At 36.7% G+C, this 19,950-nt stretch overlaps 1 protein-coding gene across 19 annotated transcripts in view; it reads right to left on the bottom strand.

The window, feature by feature from the left end:
• The window catches only part of PHTF1 (putative homeodomain transcription factor 1), a 76,914-nt gene that overhangs the window by 48,488 nt on the left and 8,476 nt on the right, over window positions 1-19,950 (bottom strand). For 18 of the 19 annotated variants that reach the window (XM_089917755.1, XM_089917754.1, XM_089917742.1 and 15 more), the window contains exons 4-6: window positions 6,469-6,538; window positions 5,836-5,994; window positions 9-165 (exon numbers count right to left, since the gene is read on the bottom strand). In XM_089917755.1, coding sequence (XP_089773881.1) covers window positions 9-165; window positions 5,836-5,994; window positions 6,469-6,538 — 386 coding nt within the window. Of the gene's footprint in view, window positions 1-8; window positions 166-5,835; window positions 5,995-6,468; window positions 6,539-12,549; window positions 12,725-19,950 lie in introns of all 19 variants that reach the window. The other variant, XM_089917734.1, reaches the window with a different exon arrangement.

Raw genomic sequence — 19,950 nt, 5'->3', positions numbered from 1 at the left:
CATCTCACCTTCTTCTCCGATTTCCATTGTTTCCCGATGGCCTTGTTATCTGAGTAGACACAATTTGACAGTGGACAGTTCCCATGAGTAACATAAGGCACAAGGGTCCAAGTACTTCACTTACATTCACAATAGGCATCATAAAATAGAACACGAGTGCTATAACTGAAAAGAAGAGATTTCAAAGTGGAAAGCATTAGGGCTTATCTTTAAAACCAATTCTAATAACTCTACAGATTATTTCTCTAAAAATCTATCATTTAAAGAAGAATACAAATGAAAGCACATAATTTTCTACAATACAATCCACCTGCACATTAGCTGAGTGAAAACCTGAAGCCCTAGATCACACAGCAAGTGAAGAATGATGTGTCCAAAGGATCTGCCTTTCTGGAAATATGACAATCTAGATATTCTGAAAGACTTTCCAGCACAAAACAACTAGATACTGTATAACCCTCTGCAGTACTGCTCTGCTCAGAGACCCAGTATTCTCCAGGGCCCAGAGTTATATGTAGCAATTAACACAGCTGCGATTTGAACCAAGGCAGCCAGGTTCCAGAATCCTTATTCTTTTTTTTTTTTTTTTTTTTTGGCCGAGGTGTGGCACGCAGGATCTTAGTTCCCTGACCAGGGATGGAACCCATGACCCTTGCAGTGGAAGCATGGAGCCCTAACCACTGGACTGCCAGGGAAGTCCCAGAGTCCTTACTCTTAAACGCCACGCTACGTTGCCTCTTTGTATGTGAGTATGAAATGTCCAAAGAAAAAAGTAATGAAAGAAACAGAAAGATATCACAAATTATCTCCCAAAACTTCCAGATACAATTTTACAGATTCGTTCTTTCAGACTTTGACATAAAGATAATTCTTGTGCTATACAAACTTTTCTATGCGGAGAAAAATTAATTCCATTCCCTAATACCCTGATGCCCAAACATAACAACAATAGCACCAAAACAATAAACTATAGACCTTGCTGACTTATGAACATGGATATAAATTTACCTCTAAAAAGCAACACCATGAAAGCAGGGATTTCTGTCTATTTTGTTCACTGCTGTACCTAGATCAGTACCTGGCACATAGTAAGCACTCAATATTTGTTGAATGAATGACTGAAATACTATCAAAGTAAATTTGACAATACAGCAAAAGAATAATTCACCAAGATCATATAGGGTTTATGCTAGTAGGATAGTAGGAAATCTTTCTCAGAGCCTAGAAAAGTACCTGGCACAGACATGTTAGGCACTAAAGGAATTGTTGACTGAGACTTAACTGATGTAATTTAATAACTTAATACGATGTAGTTTTGATCGCATGCATATGTATCATCTCAATTGCCAATTGTGTAAAAGGTCTGTGTCCCTGATTCCTGGGAGGTAACCCTAAACCCTTGGAATTTTCCAAATGATGAAGTATCTTTGTTATTCATCGTGGGTCCCTTGGACCACAGAGGATAGTTTATGCCAATAAAATGACTAAGGATAGGAGAAGCCACACCAGAAAGACCAACTATGGAATTAGAGGGCTGGGGCTTTGAGCCACACTGTATCAGCCTGACCTTTGGGGAGGGAATGGGAGCTAAAGACTGAGTTTAACTCCTTGGCCAGTGACTCAATCAAACATGCCTACATAATAAACCCTCAATAAAAACTCTGGATACCAAAGCTTGGGTGAGCTTCTCTGGTTGGCAATACCTTGTGCATACTGCTATCCATCATGGATGGAAGGGTAACACATCCTTGAGGACGACAAAAACTTCCTGATTGAAGACCTCCCAGACTTTGCCCTATGCACCCCTTCTAATTTGTATCCTTCTGCTACAATAAAACTATAACGACAGCACTTTCCTGAGTGCTTTGAGTCATTCTAGTGAATTATTAAGTCTGAGGGAATGAGTGGGGGACTCTCAAAACTGTAGCCAGCTGGTCAGAGTAAGGGTAGCCCTAGGGACTCCCAAAGTAAGGCTGGTGTCTTGGGAAGGGATGTGCCTTTAACCTGTGAAGTCTGGTCCAACTCTAGTAGTGAAAAAGCATTCTATAAAAATAGACATTTGTTCCTGATTTGTAATTAATCTTAAATGCCCATCTTTTCTAAAATACTAGGAATATAAAAATATGTCCTTAACATGCTAAAAAATATAAATAAGTAGTGCTCGCTTTGGCAGCACATATACTAAAGAATATATAAGTAAAATCAACATGCATCATATTAATGAAAACATTCTGAATAGGAACAAAACATTATGATCACTCTTACTGTTATCACTTAACATTGCTCTGAAAATGCTGACTAATTCAATACAAGTAAATGAAATGTATGAAAAAAGAGGAGACCAACTTTTCATTATGCCAACAATATGGTTGTATAGTTAGAAAATCTGAGAGAAGCACTGAAAAACTGTTAGAAATAATGAGAGTTTAAAAAGTGGCTGGTTATAACAATCTTAAGTATAAACTAAAGGCTTTCAAATGTAACAGCAATCACCAGTTAAAACACATAAAACAAACAAAAAAAGCCTCATACCTACAGCAGCAGCAACAAAAATAAAAACATAAAATATTTTTCTTTAATGTGGGAGCCCCCAAGCATCCTCTGATGGATGATACATATAAACAAAATGTGGTATATACATACAGTTGATTATTATTCATCCTCAAACAGGAAGGAAATTCTGACACATGCTACAAATGGATGAATCTTGAAGACATTATGCTAAGTGAAATAAGGACAATTACTGTATGATTCCACTTATATGAGGTACTCAGAGTGGTCAAATTCATAGAGACAGAAAGTAGAAGAGTGGTTGGCTGGGGGTAGGAGTAATTGGAGAGTTATTGATTTATGGGTACAGAGTTTCAGTTTGGAAAAATGAAAAAAGTTCTGGAGATAGATGGTGGTGATGGCTACCTAACAATGTGAATGTACTTAATGTCATTGAACTGTATACTTAAAAATAGTTAAGATGGTAAATTTCATGTATATTTTACCACAATGAAAAAAATATTGAGTTTAACAAGATCTATGCAGGCCTTATAAGAAAAAAAAAATTCCTACAAAGCTTTACAGAAAGATATAACAGAAGACTTGATTAAAAGGAGAGATATATCAGGCTTCCCTGGTGGTGCAGTGGTTAAGAATTCGCCTGCCAATGCAGAGGACACGGGTTCGAGCCCTGGTCCGGGAAGATCCCACATGCTGCAGAGCAACTAAGCCCGTGCACCACAACTACTGAGTCTGCGCTCTAGAGCCCGCAAGCCACAACTACTGAGCCCCCGCGCTATAACTACTGCAGCCCGTGCGCCTAGAGCCCCTGCTCCACAACAAGAGAAGCCACCGCAATGAGAAGCCCGCGTGCCGCAGCGAAGAGTAGCCCCCACTCAACGCAACTAGAGAAAGCCCGTGCGCAGCAAAGACCCAGTGCAGCCAAAAATAAATAAATAAAATTAATTAATTAATTAAAAAGGAAAGATATATCAATTTTCTCCCCATTCCCTCCAAATATATCTATACCTATATTTTGTAGTGGGGAGTGGTAAGAACGGAGTTCCAATCCAAATTCCGTTTTTTTTTTTTTTGGTCTTTGATCATGATAAAATAATTCTAAATTATTTTGCAAAGAATAAGCAAGTAAGAACACCTAAGAGAAAATGTTGAAAAACACAGAATAATAGAGGAATACTTGTCCTGCTCAACGTTACTACTCATTAAATAGCTACAGTAATTAAAGAAATGTGACACAGGTATGAGAATAACCAGACAAACTGATGGTGCAGAATATATAGTCCAGAAATAGACCATGGTGTATACGAAAATTTAATATATATAATTTATCTCAGTAAGAAATTCTTTAATAACAAACATGTGGAAAAATATTTAACTTCACCCTTACAAGTGACCAAAGAAATGCACATTAAACAAGTAAAATACTAATTTTCGTATATCAAATTAGGTAACAATTTTTAAAATTATGATAATGCTAAGATTGTGGTGAAACAGAATCCACTACTTTCCAAAAGAATTGTGTCACCAGCAATTTCACTATATGCACTAAAAGCCTTAAAACGTTTACATTCTTTGATCTGTTAATTCTATTCCAGAGAATAAATTCCAAAGAAATAATACAAAGTATGAAAAATTTTGTTCATGATGGTATTATTAATAAGAAAGAACTAGAAACAACTTAATGCTCATTACATGGGAAGAGTTATGTAAATTATGGTACTTTTATATAATGGACTATAAAGCAGTTATAAAAAGTGTTTATGTTAAATCCTTATGATAGACTCATACAGACATTAAAATGATAGTTTGAAATGATGGTGTGTCCACATGATGTAATATTATGCAGCAACTAAATGACAGTTATGAAAACAATTCAAAAAAACTGACACAGATAAAAGAAAACAAAAATCACCCCAAATCCTTTCACCCTAACCCAACCTTCACCTTTCACCTACTCTTTGTTCTAAGTCATGTCTGTTTGCTCAGGTATAACCATATCTACGCTGCCCTCTTTCAGAAAGTGTTCCTGGTAGGCAATGGAGTATATTAAAGAGCATACACTGGGCCCCTGCACATAGTGAGAAGAGAAAAAACATCAGGTAGTGACGTGTAATACAGAAATTAACACAGACTCCTGTGACAGTGACTGAGGGGTGGTATAACTACTTAGAAAGTATAGACAGGGATGGCCTTTCTGTGAAAGTTACATCTGAGCACAGATCCTAAAGATGACAGAAAAGATAGCCACATGAAAAGCCTTACGATTGTTTCAAACAGAAAGAAAAGCCCTGGGTGAGGAACAGAAAAAGGCCTTATGCCTAGAGTAAGCAAGGAGGAGAGTGGTAAGACATGGCATCCGACAGGTTAGCAGGGGACAGATAATGTAGGGCACTGGAGGCCCTGGTGAGGAGTTTGGGTTTCTATTCCAAGGGCAATGAGAAGTCACTAAAGGGACTTTTTTAAAAAAGCAGGAAAATGACATGATAGGGTTTCCATTTCAAAAGATTTCTCTAATTGCTGTGAAAAGAGTGATGGGCAGAAAGAAAGCTCAGAGTAGATGCTATTCCAGTGATCTAGGTGAAGGGATGGTGGTGCTGTGGACTATGATGGTGGCAGCAGAGACTGGGATAAGTAGCCAGGACATATTCTGGAGGTCAAACTTACAGACTTGGTGACAGATGGAATATGAGGGTTGATGGTAGAGTAGAATAGGAAGACAATTTTTCGCTTGAAAACTGGGTAGCTGATGGCATCATTTAATGAAATGGGATAAAACCTAAAGGGGAATAAGACTGTATAAAAGAAAAGATTGTAAAAAAAAAAATCAGGAGTTCCATTTTGGATATGATTAAGTTCAAGATACCTATGAAATCTCCATATGGAAATGTCAAAAAGGCAGTTGTATTTACAAGCCTGAAGTTCAGCAGAGAAATCTGGCCTGAAAATATAAATTTGAGAATCACCAGTATATCAATTATATTTAAAGGTACAAGGCTTGATGAGAGTACCTAGAGAAGAGAAGAGAATCCCGATCCAACCTAGAGGTAATCCAATATTCAAAGGTCAGACACAGGAAAAGTTTGAAAAGGCCTGGCCAGTGAGACAGGCAGAAAGAAATTCAAGAGAGAGGAGTTAGACAATCATGTTTGCTCTCTCTGAGCAAATAAATTTGAGATGATCTCCAAATGGTGTATGCCCCTTCGTTTCTTTGTACGTGAAACCATCAAATGAAAGGGTAAATGTAAGAACAGTAAGGTCTGCGTGATCTGATAGCAACAGCGGCAAAAAGAAACTGTCATAATTTATCCCAACTCCTCCAATTACCTTGCATGAGGTAAAGCAGTAGCAGCCAAACAAAGATTCTTAAAGAGGTAACCTGAATCCACCAATTGCTGAAAAAGGGAAAAAATACAACTCGAACAAGCCCCTTCCGAGTCAGAGATGTCCAGGGAATTTCAGGTTTGGCTTTGGCAAATGTTGAGCCTTTAAATATACAACAAAACAAAACATCAAACATTTATGTACACTAGACTAATGCCCACTTGTAACACTATATTAAAAACAGGTGAGAGCAAAAATCAGCACATAACCTGTTCAGTGAAAAAGAATCCTCTTCGATGTTCATTATATATACTAACTTCTTGCCTCAATCATTAGGACAGGAGCTCAAAATAAGTCAGGCTTGTTTGAACGGTACACAATGTATTTTTCTTCATTACACAGCAGCAAGTCTCCAAGTTCATCTCTTTCACCCTCATGGAAACCATGTAATTTACATAGCCACACAGTATAAAGCAAAGGGGAAAAAATGCTAAAGCCTGAATGATGCAGGAAGAACACTACTTTGGGAAATTAAAGTATACCATCATATAGAGAAGATATCCAAAAAGAATCTTTAGTACCACTATGAAATAATATAATGATATACCTAAGAAACAAGCCAACTTTAGAACTCACCTCTGATTAAGTCAACATCAATCAAGTCTGCCTTTATATGACCCATCTTTTTTGGTTTGTTTTTGAAGCCCTAGAATAAAACAAAACAAAAACCAGAAATAAACAGCATTTTAAAAGCCCTTTTAAAACAAAAGGTAAATTTACGTTTCTTTTTCTCTACACCTGACTCCCTTTTACTGAGTACACTTTAATCCTAATGCTCCTTAAAGGAACCTGTCATTAATATTTGTTTTAGTTTTTAGTTTTATCAAGTAATGCATGCACATACTTTTATCACCTTTAAAAATAATCAAACAGTACCAAAAGGTCAGTAAGTGAAAAACAGGTAGTCCCCTGACCCACCTTACCTCTCCTCCCAATTTCATTCATTAAAAACAAATGCTTTCATCTTTTTTTAGCTGTTTCTCTTGGTATTTACTTACATAGGTCTAAATAATATGTTCATACTGCTATTTTTCAATTTATTGATTTTAAAAATCACCTATGGGGCTTCCCTGGTGGCACAGTGGTTGAGAATCTGCCTGCTAATGCAGGGGACACGGGTTCGAGCCCTAGTCTGGGAGGATCCCACATGCTACGAGCAACTAGGCCCGTGAGCCACAGCTACTGAGCCTGCGCGTCTGGAGCCTGTGCTCCGCAACAAGAGAGGCTGCGACAGTGAGAGGACCGCGCACCGCAATGAAGAGGGGCCCCCGCTCGCCGCAACTAGAGAAAGCCCTCGCACAGAAATGAAGACTCAACACGGCAAAAACAAATTAATTAATAAACTCCTACCCCCAACATCTTCTTTAAAAAAAAAAAAAAAAAAATCACCTATGAACTCCTAATATAGTATATGAGAATTTAGCTTTCTTACACTACTAATTCTCACCTCCTCACTTCCACCCCAAAAACATATATCCTCACAATATAGTCAATTAATTTGTGACAATAATAATATAATAATCATCAGTAGAGTATGATCACTATGAAATATCATTCCTTGTTCACTCTATTTATATGCTTCCTTTTATTCTATGAGGTCAGTGAAAATATTTATCAGTTTCCAAATACTCAAATGCCAGAAAATTAATCAAAGTCCTTTTTTTCCTTAAAGAAAAAAAATTCCTGGAAACCCCCTTCCCAGGACCCTCTTTCTATCTTGCTGCTGGAATTGGACTAGTTGCTCTCTGGGCCTGTTGCATGGCTGTAATCCCAGAACTGCTCACTCTCATCCTGACAATCCCCTTCCCCCCTCTCTGTGGTAAGTCCTTATTTGCTGTATCCATATCTTCTGGGAGCACATTCCTTCCGTAGTTTCCTGAGAAAGGGGTCACAGAAGACAGTGTTTTCAATCCTTGCATGTCTGGAAATGATTTCATTCTACCCTTATACTTGATTAAAAGTTACCCTAGATGCAGAATTCTAAGTTGTTAATAATTTTCCCTCAGGAATTGAGACACTGTTCCATGGTTTTCTAGCTTCCAATGTAGCTGTTGCAAACTCCAATGCCATTCTGAGTCCCGATCCTTTGAATGTGAATTGTTTCCTTCCTCTTAATCCTCACTTTATTCATGGTGTTCAGAATGATGTGCCTTTTTTTTTGACAGAAGTGACATTTATGATAAAACATGTATTTTGTTTTATCACATAATTATATGCCTTGATTATGAGTCTTTTATCATCTATTGTGCTGAGAATCCCTTCCATATAGAAATACATGTCTTTCAGTTTTAGGGAAGTTTTCTTATAATTTATATTTAAATTTCTTCCCTTTTAAGACTTTTGACTTTTCTCTCCTATTTTCTACCTCTTTTGTCTTTCTGTTCTGCTTTCTAGAAATTTCTTCAAATTCTTCTATTACATTTTTCATTTTGATTCTTTGGGTTCATTCCTTTCTCTTCTCTTTCATCCTGGAAGATTTCTTCAAATATCTAGTAATCATTGGCTGTCCACTTATATATTAGAATGAGGAGTTAAAACCTGATGGACATTTTATTTCAAGGTCTATACCCAAGAGAAAGATATATAAATTTCACTAAATAATGTGTACAAAATGTTCCTAGAGGAATTATTTATAAAAGCCCCAAATTGGAAACTACCCATCAACAGCAATCAGAAATTGCCCAGCAGTAGAATGGATAATAATTGTGGTGCTATAGTGAATAAACTGCAATTATGCAACAACATGACTGGATCTCACATACATAATATTGAACAAAAGAAACGTAACACTGAACAAAAGAAATTAGACTCAAAAGTGTATGTATTGTATAATTTCATTTATGTAAGCCTCAAAATAGGCAAAACTTAACCTATGGTGCTGCTATAGTAGTAAGGATACAGGTTACCTCTGTTGGTAGCGGTGACTGGAAGAGCATGTGATGGGGAGCTTCTGTGTTACTCCTAATGTTCTAGTTCTTGATCTGAGTGTTTATCACATGGTTATGTTCAGTTTGTGAAAATTCCTCAAGCTGTACTCTTATAATTCTGGGGTGGGTGGGTGTGTGTGAGTAGAAGTCCCCCACTTTTCAAAAGTTTGCTTTACACTATTTCGCTTTTACAAAAGACCTACATTAGTATCTGTCTTCACTAACCGAAAAAAATCCAAAGAGGATTTTTACTTTTCCAAACAAAGATGAAGAGCATAAACAGCGTTCAGTGATCTCAGGGAGCTCTTACAGAGGCAGCACACACCCGAGCAGGGAGAGCAGCACCACCAGGCTCCTTCCCCAGGAACACACTCAGCATCTCAGCATCAAGCCCCCATAGCTTTGAAAGGTGTCTGTGAGCATCTGTGCTGCATTTCGACGTATTTTGTGCATCTGTTAGCAAGATGTGTCCTATGGTAATTGCTTCTTCACAATTGCCACTTCGGCTTACGAAAAGTTTCACAGGAACACTCTACTTTTGGATAATGGGGGAAACCTGGTAACTCATATTCACTGAATATGTTTTATTTTATTAACACATAGACAATGGTTTTACAGGAAAAACTCGGGATTTGAAAGTCATGATAACCTTGCTGTATATTATGACTCAAAAGCAAATTTGTGAATTATCTTTTGTGTTTAAAAATCCTGGTTTGCCTAACAGTTTTGTTTCATTACGATTAATAAGTATAACTGTTTTAAAAGATGAATTTTAATTTCGTGCTCAATCAACACTTGTACATGCTAGTTCCTGATCAAGTTTTTAAAATTAGATATTTAACCATTAAAATTATTGTAAAAATTAAACGTTAGAGTAATTTGCTATTTCTCTAGTCTAGATATTGAGCCAATATTGATCTTTGGTTCTGTTTAACTAAAAGATGCAGCCAAACAATTTCTTTAAAGTGAACCCTATGTTTCTATCCAATTAACTACAAACTGTAGATTTTAACAAAAACAAAAAAAAAGTTTTAAAACTCTAAATGTAATAAAATTAAATCTAAGAAGGAATCAAATTTTGATAATTAGACATTTCAGGGGCAAAAATAACCCTTTGGAAAAAATATGTGCACTAATTTTTGAAATATGCATAATATTCATGGAAATAACAATGATCTTGTACTACATTTGAAATCAGAAATGAAAATTTTAAAAGTAAAGATATCACTGTATTATATTCTAACAGGCATAGGCCTTGTGGACATTTGCAGCAGTACTATTCTAACTAAAGAAGCTTAAAGTGCCTTAACTTTAAAGTCACATTAACTTTTCTACTTTCTTTGCTTTCTAGACTTTTCACCTACAATGTTATAGAATCAGAATTAGCATTATCTAAAGGTAAACACCAAATTAGGAAAACCTCCCTCAGCAATAGAAACACATTCATTCATTCACTTAGTCAACAAATATGCAATACGTTTCTTCCGTATGCCAGATAAGCTACTTGAGCTAAGCACAGAGCAATAAGGAAGTCAAAGCATGGCTCTATCTTCAGAGTGTGCACGCACAGAAGGGAAAACAGACAATAAAGCCAAATGTTTGAGGGTTCCTCAGGAAAACACCCCCTGAACTTCCCTCACCATTTTTTGGACAAAAATCATTAAGAAATTTATGACCACCGTTCTTGAGCCAGATAAGAGAGTCGCTAGATACTTTTATATGTGTCTGTGCTGAGGAAGAATAAAAAACACATGCCATGCTTTTATTTTAGGATCCTTCTGCTTGATCCTACATATTCTACAGTATGTATAGTAAGAGGCAAAATGTGCACAGCACTACTCTAAGCACTTTACATAAACTTATATTAATTTGTTTAACTCATTTAGTCCTCACAGCTGTCCTGTGAGACAGGCACCTTTATTATCTTCACTTTACAGATGAGGAAAACAAGGCACAGAGACTCTAACTCGTTCATTCTCACTACAAACCACTACACATCCTGTCTCTCACTATACAGTACAAAATGCATTCCTAATCAATGTACGGAGAGATTTTGAGATAAACAAGATTGCATGCCTCCGAAAGGTTCCATGGGATTAATAAACCCTGGGAGCTGTGAGTGAATTTCCTTATTGGCCACAACCCAGGGCCACAACCTAGCAGCCCACAATAAAACTGTAGGAGAAAAGTGGGATACCCTGCACTAGCTGCTAGAGCAGTGGTCTGGACATTTTCTGCAGAGCCCAGCTACTGGCTGTATTCAGCCCTCTCTATTGTTTGCTCCCCACAGAGCTGTGTAATATCTTCAAAGCTCAGAACCACCTGACTGATGTAGTTCCTACTTTTAGGTAGAGGGACTAAAGCACTGGAAATACTGCTGCAGTATTGTTGGACTCCATGTTTAAAAGGGAATAAAAGACAAGGGAAACCCTGTAACACATCTCTCTCTCTTAGTGTGCTGAAATGTCCATTTTAATGCCACTGATTCTATACTACTGTATAGTAGTTGGGCACAAAGAGAGAAGTCACCTGATTTAGAGCAGATGACGAACAACAAAACAATTACAAGGCAAGTACAGCACTATAGGAATATGTGTAAAGGACACCTAACTCAGATTTAAGAAGTCAAAGAAAGATTTCCAAAGGAAAATAATACCTGATCCGAGACCTGAAGGGTGTATAAGAATTTGCAAAGAAGGACATGGGCTGTAGCAAAAGGGGAAATTAAGAAAAGTATATGAGGGCTTCCCTGGTGGCGCAGTGGCTGAGAGTCCACCTGCCGATACAGGGGACACAGGTTCGTGCCCCGGTCCGGGAAGATCCCACATGCCGTGGAGCGGCTGGGCCCGTGAGCCATGGCCGCTGAGCCTGCACGTCCAGAGCCTGTGCTCCGCGACGGGAGAGGCCACAACAGTGAGAGGCCCGCGTACCACAAAAAAAAAAAACAAAAAAAACAGAAAAGTATATGAGAAGACCTCGAAATAAGAGATAGCATGACAAAAACTAAAGTTCAAGGAGACCTAAAGCAGAGTGAAAGTGAAAAAGGGGTTAAGGTATGAAAGAGAGAAACTGGAGAGGTAAGCAGAAGCCAGATTTTGAAGACTATAATCATGCTAAGAGTGTGCATTTATCATAAGGATAACAGGAAGTCAGAGAACAGTTTTAAATATGAGAAAAACAATCAGATTTGTGTTAAAACAAAAAGAAAATAACAATAAGCCAGCTTCAGTGATTATTGAGGGGTGAAGGGGGAAACGGGGGCAGAGAAAACAGAAAGTTAAAAAAGTGACTCCAGTAACCTAGATCAGGAGTGGACAAACTTTGTCTGTAAAGGGCATGTGGTATTTTAGGGTTTGTGAGCTGTACCAAGTGTGTGCTAGTACTCAACCCAGCCACTGTTGCACGAAGGCTGACTTAGACACAGACAATAAACATGTAAAACATGAAGCCTGCAGTGCTCCAGCGAGTCTGGCTGCAGGCAATAGTTTGTGGACCAGACGAGTGCAGACAACAGGTCAGTCCAGGCCATCAGAAGCATGACCTAGGAAAAGTATGCATAGTCAAAAAATACAAGAAGGTAGAATCCAGAAGTCTTGGTAATTAAAAATGTGGGATCAGTGTGAAAGTGAGGCCACAGAAGAATTCCAAACCCCAACTTGAGCACTCTAACTGCTCACTGAGTAGGAAAGGTGAGAGAAGGCACAGGGCTGGTCAAAGTAGGGGAGCTCACATTCTGCTCAGTCCTCTGGCCAAGCTGGAAACCTGTGGGGCAAGGAAGGACTCTCCTCCCACAGGAAGGCACTGCGAGTCACATGACAAAAGGTGAAGACATAACAATCTTCTTAACAGTTGAAGATGAGGAGATAGCCTTCTAACTTAGCCTTTCTGTACTTCAGTTCCTTCACCTGTAAAATGAGAATGATAATACATCTACCTCATGGAATTGTTGTAAGGATTGATTAAGAAAGCGAGAGAAACAGAGACAGAGAAAGAGAAGTTCTTAAAATAATACAAGACACATTCTAAATACTCATTATCATTATTATTATTTCACCACCAAAAACACATACACATGCCCTCCTGCATGCACTATAGTTTCCCCCATATAGTTTTCTCACAATTTTAGTTAAATCAATATTTGATGTTTAGAGTATTATGATTACATAAAACATGTTCCCACCTAAGTCAAGTAGTAACCAATGATTATATTTCCTTTCTTGGAAATGTTGTTTGCCCTGAAATTGTTAATTGCCTCATTTTCCCCCCTACCTTTATAAATAGGAATTGTATATATTTAAGATATACAATGTGAGGCTTTGATATACATATACATTGTGAAATGATTACCACAATCAACCTAATTAACATATCCATCACCTCAGATTGTTAGCATTTTTTTGCATTTTTGTGTGTTGCATACATTTAAAATCTACTCTCAGCAAATTTCAAGTATACAATACAGTATTATAAACTATAGTCACCATGCTGCATATTAGATCTCCCAAATTTATTCATCTTATAATTGCAAGTCTATTACCTTTGACCAACATCTCCCCATTTCCCCCACACCTCAGCCCCTGGTGACCATTCTACTCTCTGCTTCTATGAGTTTGACTCTTTTAGATTCCACTTATAAGTGAGATTTTGCAGTATTTGCTTTCTGTGTTTGTTTTATTTCACTTAGTGTGATACCCTCCAGATCCATCTGTGTTGTAACAAATGGTAGGATTTCCTTCTTTTTAAAGGCTGAATAATATTCCACCTCATAAGATAGACAGAGAGATAGGGCACATTTTCTTTACCTATTCGTCTGTCAACAGACACTTAAGTTGTTTCCATATCTTGGCTACCATGAATAATGCTGCAATGAATATGAAGTGCATATATCTCTTCAAGAAAGTAATTTTATTTCCTTTGGATAAATATCCAGGAAGAGGGATTGTTGGATCATAAGGTAGTTCAATTTTTATTTTTTTGAGGAGCCTCCATACTCTTTTCCATAACAGCTGTACCAATTTACATTCCCACCAACAGTATACAACGGTTTCCTTTTCTCTGTATCCTCACTAACACTTATTATCTTTTGACTTCTCTGATAATTGTCATCCTAACAGGAATGAGGTGATGTTTCACTGTCGTTTTGATTTACATTTCCTTAATGATTAGAGATGTTGAGCACGTATTCATATACCTGCTGGCCACTTGTATGTCCTTTTTAGAAAAATGTCTCTACAGGCCCTTTGCCTATTTTTTAATTGGATCAGGTTGCATTTTATATTGTTGATGTTTCCTTTGCTGTGCAAAAACTTCTTAGTTTGATATAGTCACATTTGTTTATTTTTGCTTTTGTTGCCTGTGCTTTTGGTGTCAAATTCAAAAAAATCATTTCCAAGATCAATGTCAAAGAGATTTTTCCCTATGTTTTCTTCTAGGAGTTATACAGTTTCAGGTCTTACATTTAAGTCTTTAATCCATTTTTAGTTTATTTTTGTGTTTGGTGTAAAATAAGGGTCTGATATCGTTCTTTTGCATGAAGATATCCAGTTTCCCAACACCATTTATTGAAGAGACTGTCATTTCTCCATTGTGTATTCTTGGTGCCTTTGCCAAAGATTAGTTGACCCTATGTGCATGGGTTTACTTCTGGGCTCTCTATTCTGTCCCACTGCTCTATGTGTCTTTTATGCCAGTACCATACTGTTTTTATTACTATAGCTTTGTAATATAATTTGAAATCAGAAAGTGAAATGAGATGTCTCCAGCTTTGGTCTTCTTGTTCAAGATTGCTTTAGCTATTTGGGGTCCCTTTGTGGTTCCATATGAATCTTAAGATTATTTTTTCTGTATCAGTTAAAAATGCCATTGGACTTTTGATAGAGATTGCTTTGAATCTGTAGATTGCTTTGGGTAGTATGGACATTTTAACAATATTTTTTTCCTTTTCCAAATAATAGATTTTGTTTTCTCTTCCCATTTTATTGAAATATAAAGACATAGAGCACTGTATAAGTTTAAGGTGTACAGCACAGTGATTCGACTTACATACATCATGAAATAATTACAAGTTTAGAGAACATCCAATATCTCACATAGATACAAAATAAACAAAATAGAAAAAAAAGTTTTTCCTTGTGATGAGAACTCTTAGGATTTACTCTCTTAACAACTTTCATATATAACATACAGCAGTGTTAATTACATTTATCATGTTATCATGTTGTACATTACATTTTAACAGTAGGAATTCTTCCAATCCATGAACATGAGCTATCTTTCATTTGTGTCTTCTTCAATTTCTTTCATCAATGTTCCATATTTTTCAGTGTACAGATCTTTCACCTCCTTGTTTAATTTATTCCTAAGCACTTTATTCTTTTCGATGCTATTGTAAATGGAACTGCTTTCTTAATTTCTTTTGCAGACAGTTCATTGTAAGTGTATAAAATTTTTCCTTTTCACTTGTCTCAAAATTTTTAATTGACTCTTTGACCCACTGGTTGTTCAAGATTATACTGTTTAATTTCCACATATTTTTGAATTTTCCAGTTTTCCTCCTGTTATCGATTTCTAGTTTAATAACACTGTGGTCAAAAGATACCTGATATAAATTCAATCTTCTTAAATTTGTTAAGACTTTGTTTCATGGCCTAACATATGATCTATCCTGAAGCAGGTTTCATGTGCACTTGAGGAGAATGTGTATTGTGCTGCTGATGGATGGAATGTTCTGTATATGTCTGTTAGGTTCATTTAGTCTGAAGCGCAGTTCAAGCCCAACGTTTCCTTATTAATTTTCTGTCTGGATGATCTATCCATTGTTGAAATACTTCAGTGGATACTGAAGTCCACTACTAGTACTGCATTGCTCTCTATGTCTCTCCTTAGGTCTGTTTATATTTGCTTTATATATTTAGGTGCTCCTATGTTGGGATGTAAGGACTGTTCAACATCCACAAATCAATCGAATACACCACATTATCCAGATGAAGGATAAAAATCATATTATTATCTCAATAAATGCAGAAAAAGCATTTGACTAAATTCAACACCCATTTATGATAAAAACTCAGCAAAGTGACTACAGAGGGAAAGAAACTCAACATAAGAAAGGCCATATATGACAAGCTTCATTTTTTTCATTCACTTAACTTTCTACATATAGATTACTAATTCATTTTGAAACTCCCTATAAGTGTTACAAATCTGCTCCCAGTGTGCTCAAACACAACAAACACTGGTTTCTTTTTTTTCCTCCTTGAAGATGTCTACATACCACAGTTTCCTGTCTGCCTGCTCCTTTCTGGTCTTGTTATTTTCTAGCCTAATAAATGAACTTCATCTTGGGACATCTCTTAAGAATCCAGAATTCTTTTTACCTCTCTCTGTGTCAGCCATCCTGTCTCCTGATACTATGGATTCCTCTTTTTTGGCTTACTCACTCGTATACAGTGCATGTCCTCCTCTGAGGGGAGACATGAGTGACACACTTTTTAGACTTTGAGGGTTTGAATATATCTTCATGTGATGCCTTTATACTTGGTTAATAGTTAGACTGGGCATAAAGTTTTAGATTGAAAGCCATTTTCTCTGAGAACTTTGAAGGTTCCATCGTCTTCTAACTTCCAATGAGCCAGAAGTTGCTGCTGAGAGGCCCAATGTCATTCTGACTCCCAATCTTGTATAAGATCTGTTTTGATCCTTCTCTCTATTCCCTGCTTAACACAGGCTCTAATTTCAAATGTTATTGTGATGTTGTGATTTGTAAAAAGAAATTTATTTTGGTCTCTGTCCCCAGTTCCTGACACAGGGCTCCTGAAACCCTTGTAATTTCCTGGGTGACAAGAGTGCCTTTTGTTCTAATGAGGCAACTCTAGGTGGGCTCCTGGATGGCTCCTGGATGAGGGCTGGTCACCAGAAGGAACAAACTATGATTAGAAGCTTGGAATTTTCAGGCCCTCCCTCTCCCCCATTCTCTTGCAAAGGGAGAAGGGCTGAAAACAGAGTTAATGATTGATCATGCCTACTAGATGAAGCCTCCATGAAGTTCAGAGAGCTTCCAGCTTGGTGAATACATCCACTCCAGTAGGGTGACATACCCCCAAACTGCATAGGGACAAAAGCTCCTGTGCTCTGAACCCTTCCAGACCTCATCCTATGTACCTCTTCATCTGGCTATTCATCTGTATCCTTTATCATATTCCTTAATAAACTGGTAAATGTTTAAGGAAGTGTTTCCCTGAGTTCTGTGAACCACCCTAGGAAATTAATCAAACCTGAAGAAAAGGTTGTGAGGAATTCTGACTTGTAGCCGAATTGGACAGAAGTTGGGGGTAACCTAGGACCTACTTCTTGCAGTTGGCATCCAAAGTGGGATAAGGAGGAGTCTTGTGGGACCAAGCCCTTAACCTGTGTGAGCTGACACTACCTCCAGGTACACAGTGTCAGAAATGAGTTGAATTGTAGGATACCCAGCTGGTGTCACAGAGAACTGCCTGGTGTAGGGAAAAATCTCCACACATTTAGTGACCAGAAGTGGTGTTTTGTGTGAATAAAGGAGACTCACAGGAGAAACACAAGAGGCAGATTGAACTGAATCTTTCTAAAATTTAGTTCTGAAATTTCATAATAATGCTGATCACTCAAAAGATCCTTTTGATCTGTAAATATGTGTATTTCAGCTCTGGGAAATTTTAAAATATTATTTATTTGATAATTTCTTCTCCTCCACATATTTCCGTTTCCTGGAACACCTATTAGTTGGATTTTAGGCTTCCTACATGAACTGCACTCACTTTTCTATTTTTTTTTCCTCATTCTTTCATACTATTTTTCTGGGAAATGGCCTCAACTTTATCTTCCAACTTTTCTACTGAATTTACTTTGGTTATTTTTATTTTCTGGTTCTCTTACTTTTTCATCTATAGACTTTTTAAAAAATAGTACACAGTTCTTTAAATATATTAATTATATCTTTAAAAATAGTATTCTTATAATTCCTGTATCATTTTTTAAAATCTCTTTCCTTCCTTTTCTTTAGGTCTCAAATATTTGAGCATCTTCAATTACCCATTTATACTTAAGAGTGAGGCACTAACATGCTGAATGCCCATTCAGTGTGCAGTAGGGGAAGCTTATTGAACAGTGGCCTCGTTGTAGAGAGTAGTCAGCCATTTCACTTCCAGTATCCTTAGGTCTTTTCAGTCAGCTTGTGCAAAAAGAAATTCCAGTCTTCTGTTTAGAGATTATAAGCCTGGCCACCAGACTTTTACTTAATCTCCTTTATGAGTACAGTATTTCACCCCATTCTCATTTGTGTATGGTATTCCAGAATCCAGAACTTCTCTGTTTCAGCCTCTCCAGAGAGCAAACTTCAATCTTCTGTCAGAGGAAGATAAGGTAACTATGAGGCTGTCTAGAATAAGGTGGAGGATCTGGGGGCAGGTCTATTGCCCCTTATACATATGCTCAAACAATCCTATTTCCAGTTCTACCTCATACCTGCAGATATACCTGATGCATCTAATTCCTGAGTCTTTCAGAAATTAAATACAGGGGTCGTTTTCCTCTAATCTTTTTTAAATTTAAGAATAGTTGATGTACAATATTATAAAAGCTACAGGTGTACAATATAGTGATTCACAATTTTTAAAGGTTATACTCCATTTATAGTTATTTATAAAATATTGGCTATATTCCTTGTGTTGTACAATATATCCTTGTAGCTTATTTTATAGATAATACTTTGCACCTCTTAATTCCCTACCACTATATTGTCCCTCCCCACTTCCCTCTCCCCGCTGGTAACCACTAAATACAGCTGTTTTAAAACAGGGAATTCACTTATTTCCCACTGGCATCCCCTACTATAGACACTTAACATTTTTACTTTCTTTACATCCATTTTCCAACTTTCAAAATTGTGTTAACAGCTCTCTTTTATAGTAGTCCTCTCTCCCATTCTTTCACTCCTATTGTAGGCTGATTTCTTTCCTTATTTATTATAATTTTAGAGAATTTTCAGAAGAAATCAGATGGAGATTAATGCACATATTCCAACTGTCATCTTTAATGAGGTGTCTCATCTATCATGTACCCACTATCCAGTTCGAGAAATAAAAGGTTACAAATACAGCTGAATCACCTGTGTGTTTATGATTAGCCATTTAAAATTTCCTAGGTGTAAAATCATATCATTTTCAAACACTGATTTTTGTTATTCTAATATTAATTAGAAAAATAAAAGAACAAATATTTTAAAAGCAAAGATAATATTAATTAGAATGTTTTGCTCATCTTAGCAAATATATCTCAAACAGCATGTTAAATAGTAGTAATAGGGGCTATTCTTGTTTTATTCTTTTGTGGGGGGGGACTAAGTTGAGCTTCATTACTGAAAATAATGTTAGACCTTAGATTTAATATATTTTCTCAATTAAGAAATTTTAGAAGACAATTTTCATTGGGAATATATATGAATTTGTTGTGTACTACATTATGATTTCTCCTATTTTTTTCTATTGATGTGATTTAAGAAAATAGCTATATTGAGGTATAATTAATACTCTGTAAAACTCACTTATTTTTAGTGCAGTTTTAGTAGTTAATTTGGTGGATTTCTGGTAAATTTATAGAGTTGTGCAACCATCATCACACTCAAATTTTAGTACATTTCCATCACCAGAAAAATAAGAATAGCAATATATCTCTGTTCCTATCCCCCAGCTGTAGGCAAACACTGATCTGCTTTCTATTTCTATAAACCTGCCTTTCCTAGAAATTTCATATAAACTGGATCACAGAATATAGTCTTTTGTGTCTGGTCCCTTTCACTTAGCATAACATTTTTGAGGTTCATCCATGTTGTAGCATGTATTAATAGTTTTTATTGCTGAGTCATGTTCCATTGTATGGATATAACACATTTGTTTACCTACTCACCAGTTGATAGACATTTGGATTTTTTTTCTAGTTTTTGGCAATTATGAATAGTATTGCTATGAATATTTGCATGTGCCCATATGTTTTTATTTCTCTTAGGTAGATAACTAGGGGTGGAAATGCTGGGTCATATGAGAAGTATATATATTTAAATGTTTCTACTTTCCATTCCCACCAGCAGTGTATGAGAGTT

The sequence above is a fragment of the Delphinapterus leucas genome, chromosome 1 (genome assembly GCF_059928025.1).
Source record: "Delphinapterus leucas isolate spDelLeu-1000000601 "Yukka" chromosome 1, BTC_Dleu_Yukka2, whole genome shotgun sequence".
Lineage (NCBI taxonomy): Eukaryota > Metazoa > Chordata > Mammalia > Artiodactyla > Monodontidae > Delphinapterus > Delphinapterus leucas.
This window is presented reverse-complemented; position numbering and strand designations above follow the sequence as displayed.